This window comes from Myotis yumanensis, unplaced genomic scaffold, assembly GCF_028538775.1.
Source record: "Myotis yumanensis isolate MYYU_CA2020_CCGP unplaced genomic scaffold, mMyoYum1.0.hap1 SCAF_2, whole genome shotgun sequence".
NCBI lineage: Eukaryota > Metazoa > Chordata > Mammalia > Chiroptera > Vespertilionidae > Myotis > Myotis yumanensis.
The window spans coordinates 193,214,236-193,229,571 of record NW_027223753.1 but is presented as its reverse complement, the minus strand read 5'-3'; the positions used below and the strand labels follow the sequence as shown (position 1 = coordinate 193,229,571).

The following is a 15,336-nucleotide window of genomic DNA, read 5'->3' as shown; positions in this document are numbered from 1 at the left end:
CAAACCCTGAAATATCTGTGAGGTATGCCTGTAATATCAAAACTCTGACACGTTTCTATAATTAGCCATTCCTCAAAATATAGAAAAAGCTGTGTAAACATTGCTTGCATTGGTTCACAAATTTAAGTGAATTTTAGACCATAATTGGAAGCACAGCTTCCAATGGTATGGAACTTGAGATCTGGGTCTTATCTGACCCTTAGTAATTAATTACCTCTCATCTGAAGGGGAGGTTAGTACAGATCATTCATTCATGCTCTGAAATTCATGGACCCCAACAAATCCTCTAGATATATATATACTAGTAGCCCGGTGCACGAAATTCATGCACTGGGGTGGGGGGGGGCCCTCAGTCTGGCCTTCACCCTCTCCAATCTGAGACCCCTCAGGGAATGTCCAACTACCTGTTTGTGCCCACACTTTCAACAGATAACACCTCCATTGTTGTTTCTTTCTTATGCTTAAAACCATTGGAATTAGTAGATATTCAAAGTGTGTATACATTTTGGGGGGATACCCTGTATATCTCTAGTCAGCGGTGAAAGAAACCAACAGCAGATTTGGAACCCCCAGACAGGGAACCTTGCTCATTCCCCACATGTCTCCCCACTTCACTTTCCACCTTCGTGGGCAGCAGGAGAATCAACGTTTTCTCTCATTAATTCGGAAAAGCACGTCCTGTCACCCGCTGCCCGGCAGGAGTGCGCTAGGCCCCAAGCAAGCAAGGCTCAGTCAGGGCAGCCTTCACTCATGGGTGCTGGCACCCAAAGTGCACATTCCTCCTCTACAGTCGCCCGACTATCCCACTGTTTCACTGAGAGGACGGAATTCCTCTCTGCCTCTGGGCTCTTGATCTTGAACGCTGACCGAAGGCACCTCAGAGAGGGCCGCCCGTGCCCACCAGGTGTGTCTGTCTGCACCTGCTCCTGACTCAGCACCTGCATTAACTCCCCAGAGGTGATCTCGTAGCTGCACTGGCCTCCGTGGGAACAGGGCATCACCACTCCGCCCTCTCACTGTCATCTCACAGGCGCCCACCCCCAGCACCCAGAACACCCAGACACTCTCCAAAGGACGTGAGCGCATCAGAGGGGGATGTGTGCACATCCTGTGGGGGTGTTAGGCATGCCGGGTTGATGGAAGTGCGGTGGAGAGGCGGGGGGAACTTGTGCACCGCCTTGGTTTGCAACTGTTGCAGGCGTGGGAGGGTGACAGTGTGCTGGGGGACGTTCGCATGCCAGGGGGGATGTGCACACTGGAGGCCTCTGGCTTTGCAGATCCTCAAGCCCCCGTGGTGCAGCCAGGAGGACGTCAGTCTGGCCTGCCACAGTGGCTGTCCCTGCAATCCTGCACCTTCTGGGCCAGGAGGCGGATCTTGCGCAGCCACTCCTGGGCGCTGATGGCCTGCAGGCTCTACTTCAGCTCAGCCTGCAGGCTCCACTTGGTGCGCTCACAGCTGTCACCACCGCCATGTGGGAGTACAGGCCGTCCTCCGCCAGCCTGCCTCCCCTGTCCAGAGGCTCTCTGCGCTGCTCACCTGCACAGAGTGACTGGGGCTGGGCAGAAGCCAGGCGTCCTGCCCTGCCCAACCCCCGCCGATCCGCCCTTGTTCGAGCTGCCTCCCCGCCGTGAAGGGTCATGGATCCGGGTCCTGGGACCGTAGACAGCCTCAAGCGCTGCGCCCCCGCCTGGCAAGGTCACAGATCCGGGTCCCGGGACCATGGACATCCTCAAGCACTGCCGCGCGCCCCCCCCCCCCCCCCCAGCAGGGTCACAGATCCGGGTCAAGCACTGCCGCCCCCGCTCACCAGGTCACGGATCCGGGTCCCAGACCACGGACAGCCTCAAGCGCTAACCCCCCCCCCCCCCCCCCCCCCCCCCCCCCCCCCGCCCAGCAGAGTCAAAGATCCGGGTCCCAGATTGTGGACAGCCTCAAGCACTGCCCCCCCGCCTGGCAGGGTCACAGATCTGGGTCCTGGGACCGTGGACAGCCTCAAGCACTGCCACCCCCGCCCGCGAGGACATGGATCCAGGTCCCAGACCGTGGACAGCCTCAAGTGCTACTGCCCCACCCAGCAGGGTCACAGATCCGGCTCCCAGACTGCAGACAGCCTTGCCCACTGCCACCCCCGCCTTCAGTATGCAAATTAGCCACCATCTTGTTGCTTCAGGGTGGGGGTCTCCACTGGGGTGCCTGGCCAGCCTGGATGAGGGGATGATGGCTGTTTGCAGCTGGTCACACCCCCCTTCAGGGTGGGGGTCCCCACTGGGGTGCCTGGCCAGCCTGGATGAGGGGATGATGGCTGTTTGCAGCTGGTCACACCCCCTTCAGGGTGGGGGTCCCCACTGGGGTGCCTGGCCAGTCTGGGTGAGGGGCTGAAGGCTGTTTTGAGGCTGGCGGGCGACTGAAGCTCCCAACCTCTCCTTTTTTTTCTTTTTTCTTTTTTCTTTTTTATTCTGGGATTTATTTACCTTCTATGGCTGTCACTGGAGCTGAGAGCCGGCTTTAGCTCTGAGGCTCGGCTTCAGCTTGAGGCCTCGGCTGCTGAAAGCAGGAATCTAGGGTTTGTTTGGGTTCTATAATTGCAACATTGTTTCGGTCCTGCTCGCTCCAGCTCTGATGGCTGAAAGCAGGTTTCTGGATTTTGTTTAGCTTCTATAATTGCAACATTGTTTCTTAGAGTGCAAGCTCAGAGGCTGGAAGCGGCAGGCAGGGAACCTTGGCTTCCTCCATCACTGGAGCAAGCAAGCCTCCTGTTTGCTTCAGCTGTCTGGCTGCCAGCCACCATCTTGGTTGGCAGTTAATTTGCATATCCTGCTGATTAGCCAATGGGAAGCATTCGGGGGTATGGTCAATTTGCATGTTTCTCTTTTATTAGATAGGACTAGAGGCCCGGTGCACAAAAATTTGTGCACTCGGGGGGGGGGGGGGAGGGGGGGTCCCCCAGCCCTGCCTGTGCCCTCTCGCAGTCTGGGACCCCTCGGGAGATAACGACCTGCTGGCTTAGGCCTGCTCCCCGGTGGCAGAGGGCAGGCCCAATCCCTAGGTGCAGCCCCTGGTCAGGCTCAGAGCAGGGCTGATTGGGGAGTCGGGGCACCGCCCCATCATGCACAGAGCAGGGTCGATGGGGAGGTTGCGGCACCACCCCCTGTCACGCACAGAGCAGGGCCGATCAGGGGGTTGGGGCACTGCCCCCTGTCACTCACAGAGCAGGGCCCATCAGGGGGGTTGGGGCTCCGTACCTTGTCACACACAGAGCAGGGTCAATCAGGGGGTTGGGGTGCTGCACCCTGTCACACTCAGGGCAGGGCCAATGGAGAGGTTATGGCTCTACCCTGTCACAGACAGAGCAAGGCCCGTGGAGTGGGGTTGGGGCGCCACCCTCTATCACCCACAGAGCAGGGCTGATCAGGGAGTTGGGGCGCCACCACTGTCACACTCGGGGCAGGGCCGATGGAGAGGTTATGGCTCTACTCTGTCACACACAGAGCAGGGCCCGTGTGTGTGTGGGGGGGGTTGGGGCGCCACACCCTGTCACACACAGAGCAGGGCCGAATAGGGAGGTTGTGGCCTCGCCCCCTGTCACACACAGAGCCGCAGGGTGGTCAGGGGGTTGGGGAGCTCCCCCCTATCAGGCACAGAGCAGGGCTGATTAGGGGGTTTGGGCACTGCCCCCTGTCACACTGATCCCGGTGCCGGGAGCCTCGCTGCTCCACTGATCCCGGTGCAGGGAGGCATATTACCCTTTTACTATATAGGATAGAGGCCTGGTGCACGGGTAGGGGTTGGCTGGTTTGCCCTGAAGGGTGTTCTGGATCAGGGTGGGAGTCCCCACTGGGGTGCCTGGCCAGTCTGGGTGAGGGGCTGAGGGCTGTTTTCCGGAAGCGGGTGACTGAAGCTCCCAACCGCTCCTTTTTTTCTTTTTCCTTTTTTTATTCTGGGCCAGCTTTAGCTCTGAAGCCTCGCTGCTGAAAACATCGATACAATGTTGAGGTCCGGCTGGCTGAAGCCCAGCTGAATGAAAGCCGGTTCTGGGGTTTTGTTTAGCTTCTTATTTGCAACATAGTACATAGTTGCTTAGAGTTGCAGCTGAGAGGCCAGCAGCAGCAGGCGGGGAACGTTGGAGTCCGCAGTCACTGGAGCAAGCAAGCCTCCCTGCTCGCTTCAGTGCATGGCTGCCAGCCGCCATCTTGGCTGACAGTTAATTTGCATAAGGATATGCTGATTAGCCAATGGGAAGGGGAGCGGTCGTACACTAATTACCATGTTTCTCTTTTATTAGTGTAGACTAGAGACCCGGTGCACAAAAATTTGTGCACTCGGGGGGTGGGGGTCTCAGCCCAGCCTGCGCCCATTCACAGTCCAGGACCCCTTGGGGGATGTCCACCTGTCGACTTAGACCCACTCCCTAGGGGATCAGGCCTAAGCTTGCAGTCAGACATCCTTCTAGCAGCCAGGGAGCCCTTGGGGATGTCCGACTAAAGGCTTAGGCCCCCAAGGGATCAGGTCTAAACCGTTAGTTGGACATTCTTAGTGCTGCCACGGAGGTGGGAGAGGCTCCTGGCACCACCACTGCGCTGGCCAGCCATGAGCCAGCTTCTGGCTGAGTGGTACTCCCCATATGGAAGTGCACTGACCACCAGGGGGCAGCTCCTGCATTGAGCATCTGCCCCCTGGTGGCCAGTGAGCATCATAGCAACCGGTCATTCTGCCGTTCAGTCAATGTGCATATTAGCCTTTTATTATTATTATATAGGATGTCCCTATTTCCCCCCTTTTGCCCCCTCTACCCAGCTCTTGCCCCCCACTTCTCTCTGGCCATCACCATACTGTTGTCTGTGTCCATGGGTTGTGCAAATATTTTCTTTGGCTAATCCCTTCTTTAAATTCACTTCTTTAAATTTGTATTTTCAGATAAGTGCTTATAACTGCACTATTATATATTTTCTATTATATCATTTAGAATTAAGATATTTTTTAATTGAACCCTTGTAAATTTTAGTGCAATTTAATAAATTATGCTAGAAGCAATTAGGAAATTTTTCATGTAATGCACTTACATTTCAATATTTTATTAATTTTTAAATTTTTTAATATTTTAATTTGAAATAATATCACACATCTAAAAAAACTATAAAATACTACAGCATATTATATGTACCCTTCACCCAATTTTTTAGGTGTTAATAATTTAAACATAACCATTATACAACTAACAGAATTTAGAATATATTTTTCTTATAATCTCTTTAATGTTACTAAATCCATTTACTTTGCTTTTGTTAATCTTCACCCAAGGATATTGTTCCATTGAATTTTAGAGAGAGTGAAGGGAAAGGGTGAGACACATTGATTGGTTGCCTCCTGCACATGCTTTGATAGGGACTGGGGATCAAGCCAGCAACTGAGGTACATGCCCTTGACTGGAATTGAACCTGGGACCCTTCAGTCCATGGGCTAATGCTCTATCGACTGAGCAAAACAGGCTGCAACTTAATTCATTTACTTTTAATCTATATGTGTCTTTATATTTAAAGTGGGTTTTGTTTTTGATTCACCCTCATAATCTGTCCTTTAATTGGTGCATTTATGCCACTGACTTTCAGAGTGCTTACTGATAGAGTTACTACCATATCAGGCGGCTTCTGGGTCTTCTGGGTCCCGCCCTGCCTTGCCTTTTTTCCTTCTTTTTTTCTAAGACATTTCAATTTATTTAAAAGAAGCCAATTATACAGGATATAAAGGGTATGATATTTAAAACAGTACAGTAAACAGGTTGGTTTCCCAGTAGGATCAGTAGTCTTTCAGTAAGTATAAACCCCCCTTTTCCTTGATGCTCGACCCAGCTTGCAGACAAATAGCAACAGTGGGGTGGGATGGGACTGCAGGATAGAAAGTTTCCCTGAAGGGATTAAAAATCACGTAGATGCTAAAATGTCCACGAAGGGGTCTTGGGGGTGAGGGGTCCCTCTGCCTCATTCCTTTGAGGGCTTGGCAGCAGGAATGCTGAGGGATTTGCCCCAAACTAACACACGGCCCACTCTGAGCCTGTAAGTCTTTCACCCATGGAATATTCCCTTCCCGAGAGAATCAGCCCTAATCCCTCAGCCAGGGCCTGGAGGAGCAGCCCAGGCCATGGGCACGGCCAGGACTGTGGACATTTCATGGCATTTCCACTCCCACTCCAGCTGCCTAACAACTCTGCACTGCTCCCCTCGCCCACCTCCCCCGTCACCCCATCAGGACACTGTGCACAGGAGGGTACACTGGTTTTCCCATGCACATTGGGAACTGGCTGTTTCTGTTTTCTGGAGTAAAAAGGTTCCTGTGGGTCGGGTAAGGTCTCTGCTTGGCAAGAAGTTCTGTAACAGAGCCATTGACCACACCCACCTCCTCTGGGCATGGAGCAGCTCTGGCCCTCAGAGCTCATCTCTCCAGCAGAACTGAAGGGAAGGCCATGTATACCTTTCTGTCCCTCACCCTTCACATGCCCAGAACCATCAGTGTCACACTTCCTAATTCCTATCACTGTATTTCATTAGTTCCATACTGTTTTACTAATCCTGAATCTAAACAAATTGGTTCAAAAGGAGATCCTTCTATTTTTAAAGTAGCTGGGGCTTCTGGGGGCGGGCCTTGCCTTGCGGCCCGGACTCGCTGATGGGCGGTTCCCGGGCCTCAAGGCAAGAACGGCTGCTGAGGCTTCTGGGGGCGGTCCCCACTGGGGTGCCTGGCCAGTCTGGATGAGGGGCTGAGGGCCGTTTTCAGGCTGGCAGGTGACTGAAGCTCCCAACCTTTATTTTTTCCTTTTTTTTATTCTGGGATTTATTTACCTTCTATGGCTGTCACTGGAGCTGAGAGCCAGCTTTAGCTCTGAGGCCGGCTCCAGCTTGAGGCCTCGGCTGCTGAAAGCAGGTTATCTGGGTTTTGTTTAGCTTCTATAATTAAACTGATAAGAACAGATACTACACTTGATCTTAGCCAAAAGGCCGAGAAGCGATAGCTTCTATAATTGAAACTCTGTTGCCATCACTGGCGCACTAAGCTCTGAGCCCGCTGCTGGCTGAAAGCAGCTTATCTGGGTTTTGTTTAGCTTCTATAATTGCCATTGTTGCATCCGGAGCTCAGAGCTTGGCTGCTGCAGGCCGGGAACGTTGGCTTTCTCCGTCACTGGAGCAAGCAAGCCTCCTGTTCGCTTCAGCTGCCTGGCTGCCGGCCGCCATCTTGGTTGGCAGTTAATTTGCATATCCTGCTGATTAGCCAATGGGAAGTGTTCAGGGGTATGGTCAATTTGCATCTTTCTTTTATTAGTGTAGATATGCATGGTGGGGGGGGGGGAGAGGAGCTGGTCCAATTTTCTTAAGATTCTCATAGGTGACCTTGATCTAAAGATAAACGTATAATTAGCTGATCACCTTCTAAATTGCTCCAGATCTAAATACTGTTATTACCTTGTGGTAGGCGGAACTCTTAAGATGACTCCCAAGATTTCCTGATGTACCTATCTTTTTAATCCCCTTCCCTTAAGTGGGCAGGATCTGTGAATGTAATGGATATTACCCTGTGATAAGCCTACAGCACAGGCAAAGGGGAAGGGATTTTGCAGGTGTAATCAAGGCACTAATCAGTTCGATTTCGAGTTAATCAAAAGGGAGTTCACCTCTGGTGGGCCTGACTTAATCAAGTGAATCCTTTAAAAGCAGGCTTAGGACTTTCTCCAAAATCAGAAATTTCTCCTGCAGGCCTTGAAACAAGCAGCCATCAGTTCTACAGCTGAAAGGAAATGAACTCTGCAACAGAAGTATGGAAGAGGCTCTAACAGTGGATAGAGCGTCGTCCTGCGGACTGAGGGGTTCCAGGTTCAATTCTGGTCAAGGGCATGTACCTTGGTTGCTGGCACATCCCCAGTAGGAGATGTGTAGGAAGCAGCTGATTGATGTTTCTTTCTCATCAATGTTTCTAGCTCTCTATCCCTCTCCCTTCCTCTCTGTAAAAAAATCAATAAAATATATATATAAAAAAAGAAGTATGGAAGAGGACCAGCTTCAGATGAAACCTTGACTGTAGCCTGTGAGAGCCTGAGCTAAGCTGTACCTGGACTCTTGACCCACAGAAACTGTGAAATAATGTTGTCTTAAACTCTGTAAGTTCGTGGTAATTTGTTATACAGCAACAGAAAATATATAATTTCTTAAAGCCAAAGCTTAGCTTAATTTCTCTCTTCTTGAAGAAACTGAGGCCATGGAGAACCCAAATAGGGCATTCTAGAAATTATATTAATCTATACTAATAAAAGTGTGATATGCTAACTAGATTAGATAGACCAGACATCTTCCGGACGTCCTTCTGATGTCCTCTGGGACAAAAGTAGTGGTGGCTGCAAGGACTGAGAAGGGGTGGCAGCAGCAGCAGTGTGAGGGCCAAGGAGGGCTGGCAGCTGCGGCAGCTGGCAGTGGCAGCAGCAGAGGGATGATGGGGGTGGCACCTTTCCCTGATCGACCCGGTCGCCTCCCGCAGAGGGAGGCCAGACTAGGGCTTAGGGGAGCGGGCCTAAGTTGTCAGCAGGACATCCCATGAGGGCTCCCAGACTGTGAGAGGGGGCAGGCTGGGCTGAGGGACCCCTCCCAGTGCACGAATTTTCATGCACTGGGCCTCTAGTATTACAATAAACCCAGTCACTTTACAAAGAAAAAATAAACCTGTAAACTTCAGTCACTAAGGTAAGCTGAAACTAAATACTAAAAAATCATCCAGTTGTATTTTTAATAGTCAAGAGCTTCAATTATAGGAATACTCTGGGTTTGGTTCAGAGTAATGTGGAAAATACTAAATCCATGACACACAATAGAAAGAAAAAAAAAACTTTAAAAAATATATTTAGACCACAGCTACTCTCATACTGACATTCATATTTTTATAGCACTTGAAAGAGCTCAATACTCCAAAAAGGCAGTTTAAACAAGAGAAGCCAAGAACAATTAGCTTACTAAAGGCTTATTTCATTTTCCTCCTCATCACAAATAATGTTGTATGTTAAAAATGAGTGTTTCCTAGATCACTGGCTGTGATGAACTGTTAACTTTGCTTAAACAAATTTCAGACATGGCAAAGTTCTTCCTAGAATTCCATTAGAACAGGGTTGGGGAACGACCAGCCCGAGGGCCATATAAGGAAGGCCCTTGAAATTATTTGGTCTGGCCCTACCAAGGCATTAGGGGTGAGTTAATTGAAAGTTTGACCAAATATAGCAAGCTCATTTTTAGGTTGATAGCTTTGTATGGCCCCCAAATGATGTTATAAATATCCCAATGGTTCCCCACCCCTGTATTAGAATATCAAGGTCCCATATGAGACCATAGACCATGGGTAGAAAGGAAATATTTAGACCATCAGGTAGCCCTTGTACTCAGATGTTAATACCACCTACAATTAGTAACTATAATAAAAGCATAATATGCTAATTAGACCAGACTTCCTTCCAGATGAAGCCAGGGCTGTGAGGGAAACCTGGGTCCCGGTTGCCTGCCGATGGCCGGAGGGAGGGAAGCCTGGGTCCTGGGTGCCAAAGGGAAGCTGGTGCCAGCAGCTGGGGGAAGGTAGGTCTACTCTTGCACAAATTTCGTGCATTGGGCCTCTAGTGTATATATAAAGGATAACTATTCTATAAAATCATTTGGCGTACTATAACCTCCTCAGCTTACTTTGAACCAAATTTTTTATTGCTAAGAAACATAAATCATGTATTGTTATGTTCACCTTGTGGTAACTTAAGCCCTCTATAGAAACCACGCCTTGTACGCAATCTATCATTAAGAACTGTATGTTGAAGCTATAGTAATACTTAAAATATAGCTCAAGTCTCTCGGTCCATTTTGCTGGAAGAATGAAGAAAGGTCAAAACTTTGATCTGAATAGGGAGAAAGCAGAAGTACAGATGGTGTCATCTGAACAAATTCAGTGGATTAAAATATTAATGTTTATACTGAAATTACAGAACTGAAGAAATATGTCTGTTATGTTGCTTCTAGGTCAAAAGCTTATTTAGAAAGACAAACTAATACAATACATTGAGTTATACTCTAACTTTACATTAATATGTATAATAAATCCACACAGCAAACACACACACCCCATGTAAAACATTGCTTAAGTTTAATGTTTATTTCCCCAACACAGCCTAGCCTGCACTCTACTTGGATAAATTTTACAAGCTAGTTTTCTGCTGCTTCTAGTTTTAAACTTTATCCATGTTTCTGATGACAAGGAATGCTGCAAAAATACTCTAGTTCAACAAAGAGTTATGATCACAAAATAATTTTTATCCATTCTACAGTGTTTCAGATTTACCAGTTGATTCTTAAACACAAAGTAGATATAGATGCTAATGGTGGCTAATCTGGTATGTTTCTTATAGCAAACTGTTGTTCATGCAACACTTGTGCTCAAAGGGGAAGGCACAGGATTTCCTACAATGAGCCACCTTATAAAGAGTTCTTTTTGTACAAATTAATTTATGTCACATTTAATTTAGTGTGCATAACCTCAAAACTGAGGTATTATTCCAATTTATAAAAACCACTTGCATAACTCTTATGCAAGTTTTAAAAATACAAAGTTTTCTCCCTAAAGTGGCTCAAAATAGATTGTTCATGGCTGCCTACATCTAAGATAAAAAGATTCTAAAACAATTGAACAGATTAGGCATATTATTAAAGGTGTTCAAACCATTACTTGATTTGTACATCTATTCAAATCTCTTCATCAGTCTTTATTCAGCAGTACATATGCACCAAATTCGATTTTAGAAGTTTCCATATCATTTTCATAGAAAACAAAGTTTGAAAACAAATAACATTTAAACACAGCACGGTATTCTACTACAACTGAAACTTTTTTCTTCTTCTTTACAGGACTTAACAAAATCTAAAAATAAACTATGTTGTAGATTTACCTCATGCAAAGATCTTTATGTTATCTCTGAAAATGAAAAGGATGTATTTTTAAAGCACATTTTACTGTTTTATACTATTATGGCAACATGTGTACTGCTGCAACACAGTCTATTTTGAGGGAAATTTGATTTTTTTTTTTTCCATGCAAAAATCTACACAAATTAGTTCTGATGATATGGAAAGCTTTTCATAGCATCAAACATTCATCTGGTGCAAATGCACAGGGAAACCTTCCTGAAAAGTTTTCTGACTTGAGAAGCAACTAAAAAGCCATACTAGGTAGAGTAAATAAAAACTAAAAAAAAAAAACAAAACAAAAAAAAACGGAAAAAAAATAAACCCCAAAAATAAACCTAAAAAAAAAAGGACAAAAACAAACAAAAAAAAACCCCCCTCAAAACAAAACAAAAATCCCCCAAAACAAAAAACAAAACTAAAAAAGAAAAAAAAGAAAAAAACCTAAAAAGAAAAAAGAAAAAAAAGGGAGGGGGTGGGGAGGAAAGGGGAAATAGAAAACACAGGCTGCAGAGTAAACCAATGTCTGCTGCTAAACGGGTCTTTGTTTTCATGTCCAGTGTACATTAACACTTATGATCTCATTTTGATGATTTACTAGGTTTGTTATCAGCCCCCTGAAGGCGAATCAAGCTTGCATGCGTTCACATACAGCACCACAACCACACTCTCATACACAGTCACTCCAGGACTAGGAGTCTGCTTCATGAGTGAAGAGCCCTAGATTTGAAAGATGAACCTGGCTCTCTATCATTGAGCCAGACATTCACTCAACACTGTCCATTCACACACTGCTTCATAGCAAGGCCTGGGCTCATTTTCCTTTGACTTATATGGGCATCCTATTCTCTTTTATGCTTACAAGGCTTGAAGATGACAGTACTGCACTCTCCCTCAATTGATGTAGAGTAAGTCAACGTTGAATGTTTCTTCTCAGGCACTGAAGAACTGTGACCTGTAGCCCTTTTTACTTTGATCAACCTAAATAAGCATTCATGTAAAGTTTTCATTACACTTTGCCACTCATTCTCACTCGCACCCACTCGCCATCTTGACCTCATTTGGGCATTTTCTGTGATTCCAAATGAAATCTTCACATTTTCTTTCCCGATTTAATGCAGCAGTAGATCCCATGAGCCAAGCTTGATGGATCAAACCTTTTTATATATATGTATATATATATATATATCTCAGTGCTGCATTGTACCTAACTTCCACAGCATCTTTCTAAAACTGGAACCCTTCTGTTGGTACATTGGCAGATGAATTGAAACCAAATGTTCCACCTTGTATTGCCTCTGGAACAAGGCTAGCATCTTCATCAATCTACGGAAAAATGAAAAAAAAAAAAAAAAAAAAAAAAAGATGATTAGTTTAAAAGTATATATAAATAGCATTATAGTAATATTCCCATTTCCCTTTAAAAAGTATGAGAGAGATAATGTGTCAGCATTATCCTACCATCCCTTTTAGAAAGCTGAAACATTTTGTAAACACTTTTTCTTAAGGATGCCAAAATGAGAAGAAACTTGAGAATATGCAAGATGGATATCTTCTAAAAGAATAAAATATCAGTAATAAATTAGAGATGGTCATACATTTTAAACTGAGAGGATACTCACTATAATTTCCCTTGTACCTGAGCAAATAGATAAAAGATGACATTAAAAAATTAATGCCACCACTTTTAAAGTAAGTATAATCTCTGGTTAATTTTTGTTTTAGTTTTTAATCCTCATCTGAGGACATGCTTAGAGAGAGGAAGAGAGAGGGAATGAGGGAGAGAAGAAAAGAAGGAGAGGGAGAGGTGAGAGGGAAACATTGATCAGTGGCTTTCTGTATGCATTCTGACTGCATACAGGGATCAAACCCGTAACCCAGCTGTGTGCCCTGACCAGGAATCAAACCATCGACCTTTTGGTGCATGGGATAAAGCTCCAACCAACTGAGCCACTCCAGGGAGACAAATAACATTTGGGCTTAAAATAGTAAAATAATAGCTAATAACTGATAAATAATATTCTATATGCTTTATATCTAAAGGTACTTTTGTAAAATACTACAAAATAATGAGTCTATAGTGAAGTTCCTGTAAATGTGTACATCCTCTGAATTATTTTCATAACATAAGAGAGTAACAAAAACTGCATGTTGAGGTATTAAAAATCGTAAGGCCTTGTGTATATCTACTTGCAAATTAGGACTTCCAAAAATCCAACTTTAAAGACATGTGATAAAAGCTACCCTTAAAAGAATATGCTTTTTCTGGATTTTATTTGATTTACTTAAACTGGCATTATATTCTAAATAGGACTTGATCATCTAAAAGACTTGATATCTAAATGGTTTAATCACCTATAAGTAGAATGCACAACTTTCTTTTCTACTAGTCATGAGCCGCATTAACGATGGGGGTATGTTCTGAGAAATGCATTGTTAGAGTGTTCTTACACAAACCTAGATGGTATGCATAGTCTATCACTGTCATTGTAATGCTAAATTTCTGTATGACTGACAGCATAGTAGGTTTTTGCTATACCAGCTTCATATGAGTAATCACTGGGGTATGACACTGTGATGTCTATGACATCACTAGGCAATAGGAAGTTTTCAGCTCCATCATTATAATCTTATGGAACACCATCATTTGTATGGTCCATTCTTGACTGAAATGTTATGTGATGCGTAACTGGTTTTGTCTTTGTCAGGTTGTGTTTGAGTAATACATGCTTAACAAAATGTTTAGCTCTGGCTGGGTGGCTTAGTTTGTTGGAGCATCGTCACCAAAAGGTTTCGGATATGATTCTCAATCAGGTCACATACCTCGGTTGTGGATTTGATCCCTGGTCTGGATGCACATGGGAGGAAATCGATCGATGTTTCTCTCACACTCTCAGATCAATAAAAACATATCCTTGGGTGAGGATTTAAAAAAAAGTTTAATAATATTCTACTCTTTTGATAATATGGAAAAGTTTGTGTATAAGACTTAATTAAAATGTTGAGAAAAATCACTCAAGAAATTCACTGGTAGTGGTATCTAACCATTATAATTTTCTAAGGAACAATTGTTTTTAATTTAGGCTTACTTTTCCAAAGAGGCAATACTAAAAATTAAGTTAATACTTTAATTTTCATTACCACATAAGACACTTTTGTATACTGTACCTCACATTATATGGAAACTTATCTTTTTGATGATTTATTGTTTTCAATTTATCTACCTATCTTCATATTTGTTTTGGGTCAACTAAAAGTAACCGTGAGAATATAGTCAAAAGTGGATTAACTAATTACTGTCATGAAGAATTTATTACAGGACATCTAGTATCACTATTTTGTTTATAAACATGTTATGCTATTAACAATATAAAATATGACATCAAGTGAAAAATAAAGCCTGACTTGTCCAGTGTCAAGAAAATATGCCTAACTTATCTGCCATCAGTGCTAGTACTATTTTCTAATGCCCTAAGGGACTTTGAAATATTGAATTAATTACGTTTCTGAAACAAGTGACATTACCGTCATATACCTATTTTAATTCCATTCCCCCTAAATATATACATGCATGTCCTAGCTCAGTGATGGCGAACCTTTTGAGCTCGGCGTGTCAGCATTTTGAAAAACCCTAACTGAACTCTGGTGTCGTGTCACATATAGAAATTTTTTGATATTTGCAACCATAGTAAAATAAAGATTTATATTTTTGATATTTATTTTATATAAATGCCATTTAACAAAGAAAAATCAACCAAAAAACTGAGTTCGCGTGTCACCTCTGACACACGTGTCATAGGTTCGCTATCACTGTCCTAGCTTAACATATTATTTCATGTAGATGTATATTAAGAAAACTATAAAGTTATTAAATACATCATCTGTAGAGAAGAACTGATCAATGATCTCATAGGCCAATTTGTAGATGTCTTCATTTTCATGATTTTGCAGTTGTTCAATTTTCTCCAGTCCTGCAAAAGATTTTATAAAGTAAAATAGAGTAATATCTAAACAGTACTAACAAAAAAAGTTACAATAATCTTGGACCACATAATCCAATTACTGAATTGCAAATCTATAATTTTTGGGAACCTATTCTAAGGGTGAATCTTAAAAAATAAAAAGATTTTATGCACAAAGATATAGCATGCTTATCTTAAAATATTAACAACCTGAGTGTTTAAATGCATACAAATGACTAACTAAGCAATGGGACATCTACCTATTCAGAAAACTATTATATCATCACAATGTTTATATGGAGCAATAACATGTAAAATTGCTTTTGTTTGTTAAAAGTTAAAAGCAGATTCATTCCACTTTCTAGCATCTGCCAAGTTTTTCTAGTGAGTATATATGAAAAAAATT

At 44.2% G+C, this 15,336-nt stretch overlaps 1 protein-coding gene and 1 pseudogene across 1 annotated transcript in view; both read right to left on the bottom strand.

The window, feature by feature from the left end:
* Positions 1–6,891: 6,891 nt before the first annotated feature.
* Positions 6,892–7,002, bottom strand: LOC139004787 (U2 spliceosomal RNA; annotated as a pseudogene).
* A 3,129-nt stretch (positions 7,003–10,131) lies between these two features.
* The window catches only part of KPNA4 (karyopherin subunit alpha 4), a 57,539-nt gene continuing 52,334 nt past the window's right edge, over positions 10,132–15,336 (bottom strand). Inside the window, exons 16-17 of the mRNA XM_070406894.1 lie at positions 14,845–14,939; positions 10,132–12,294 (exon numbers count right to left, since the gene is read on the bottom strand). Of these exons, the coding sequence (XP_070262995.1) occupies positions 12,196–12,294; positions 14,845–14,939 (194 nt within the window). The 3' untranslated portion in view covers positions 10,132–12,195. The remainder of the gene's footprint in view (positions 12,295–14,844; positions 14,940–15,336) is intronic.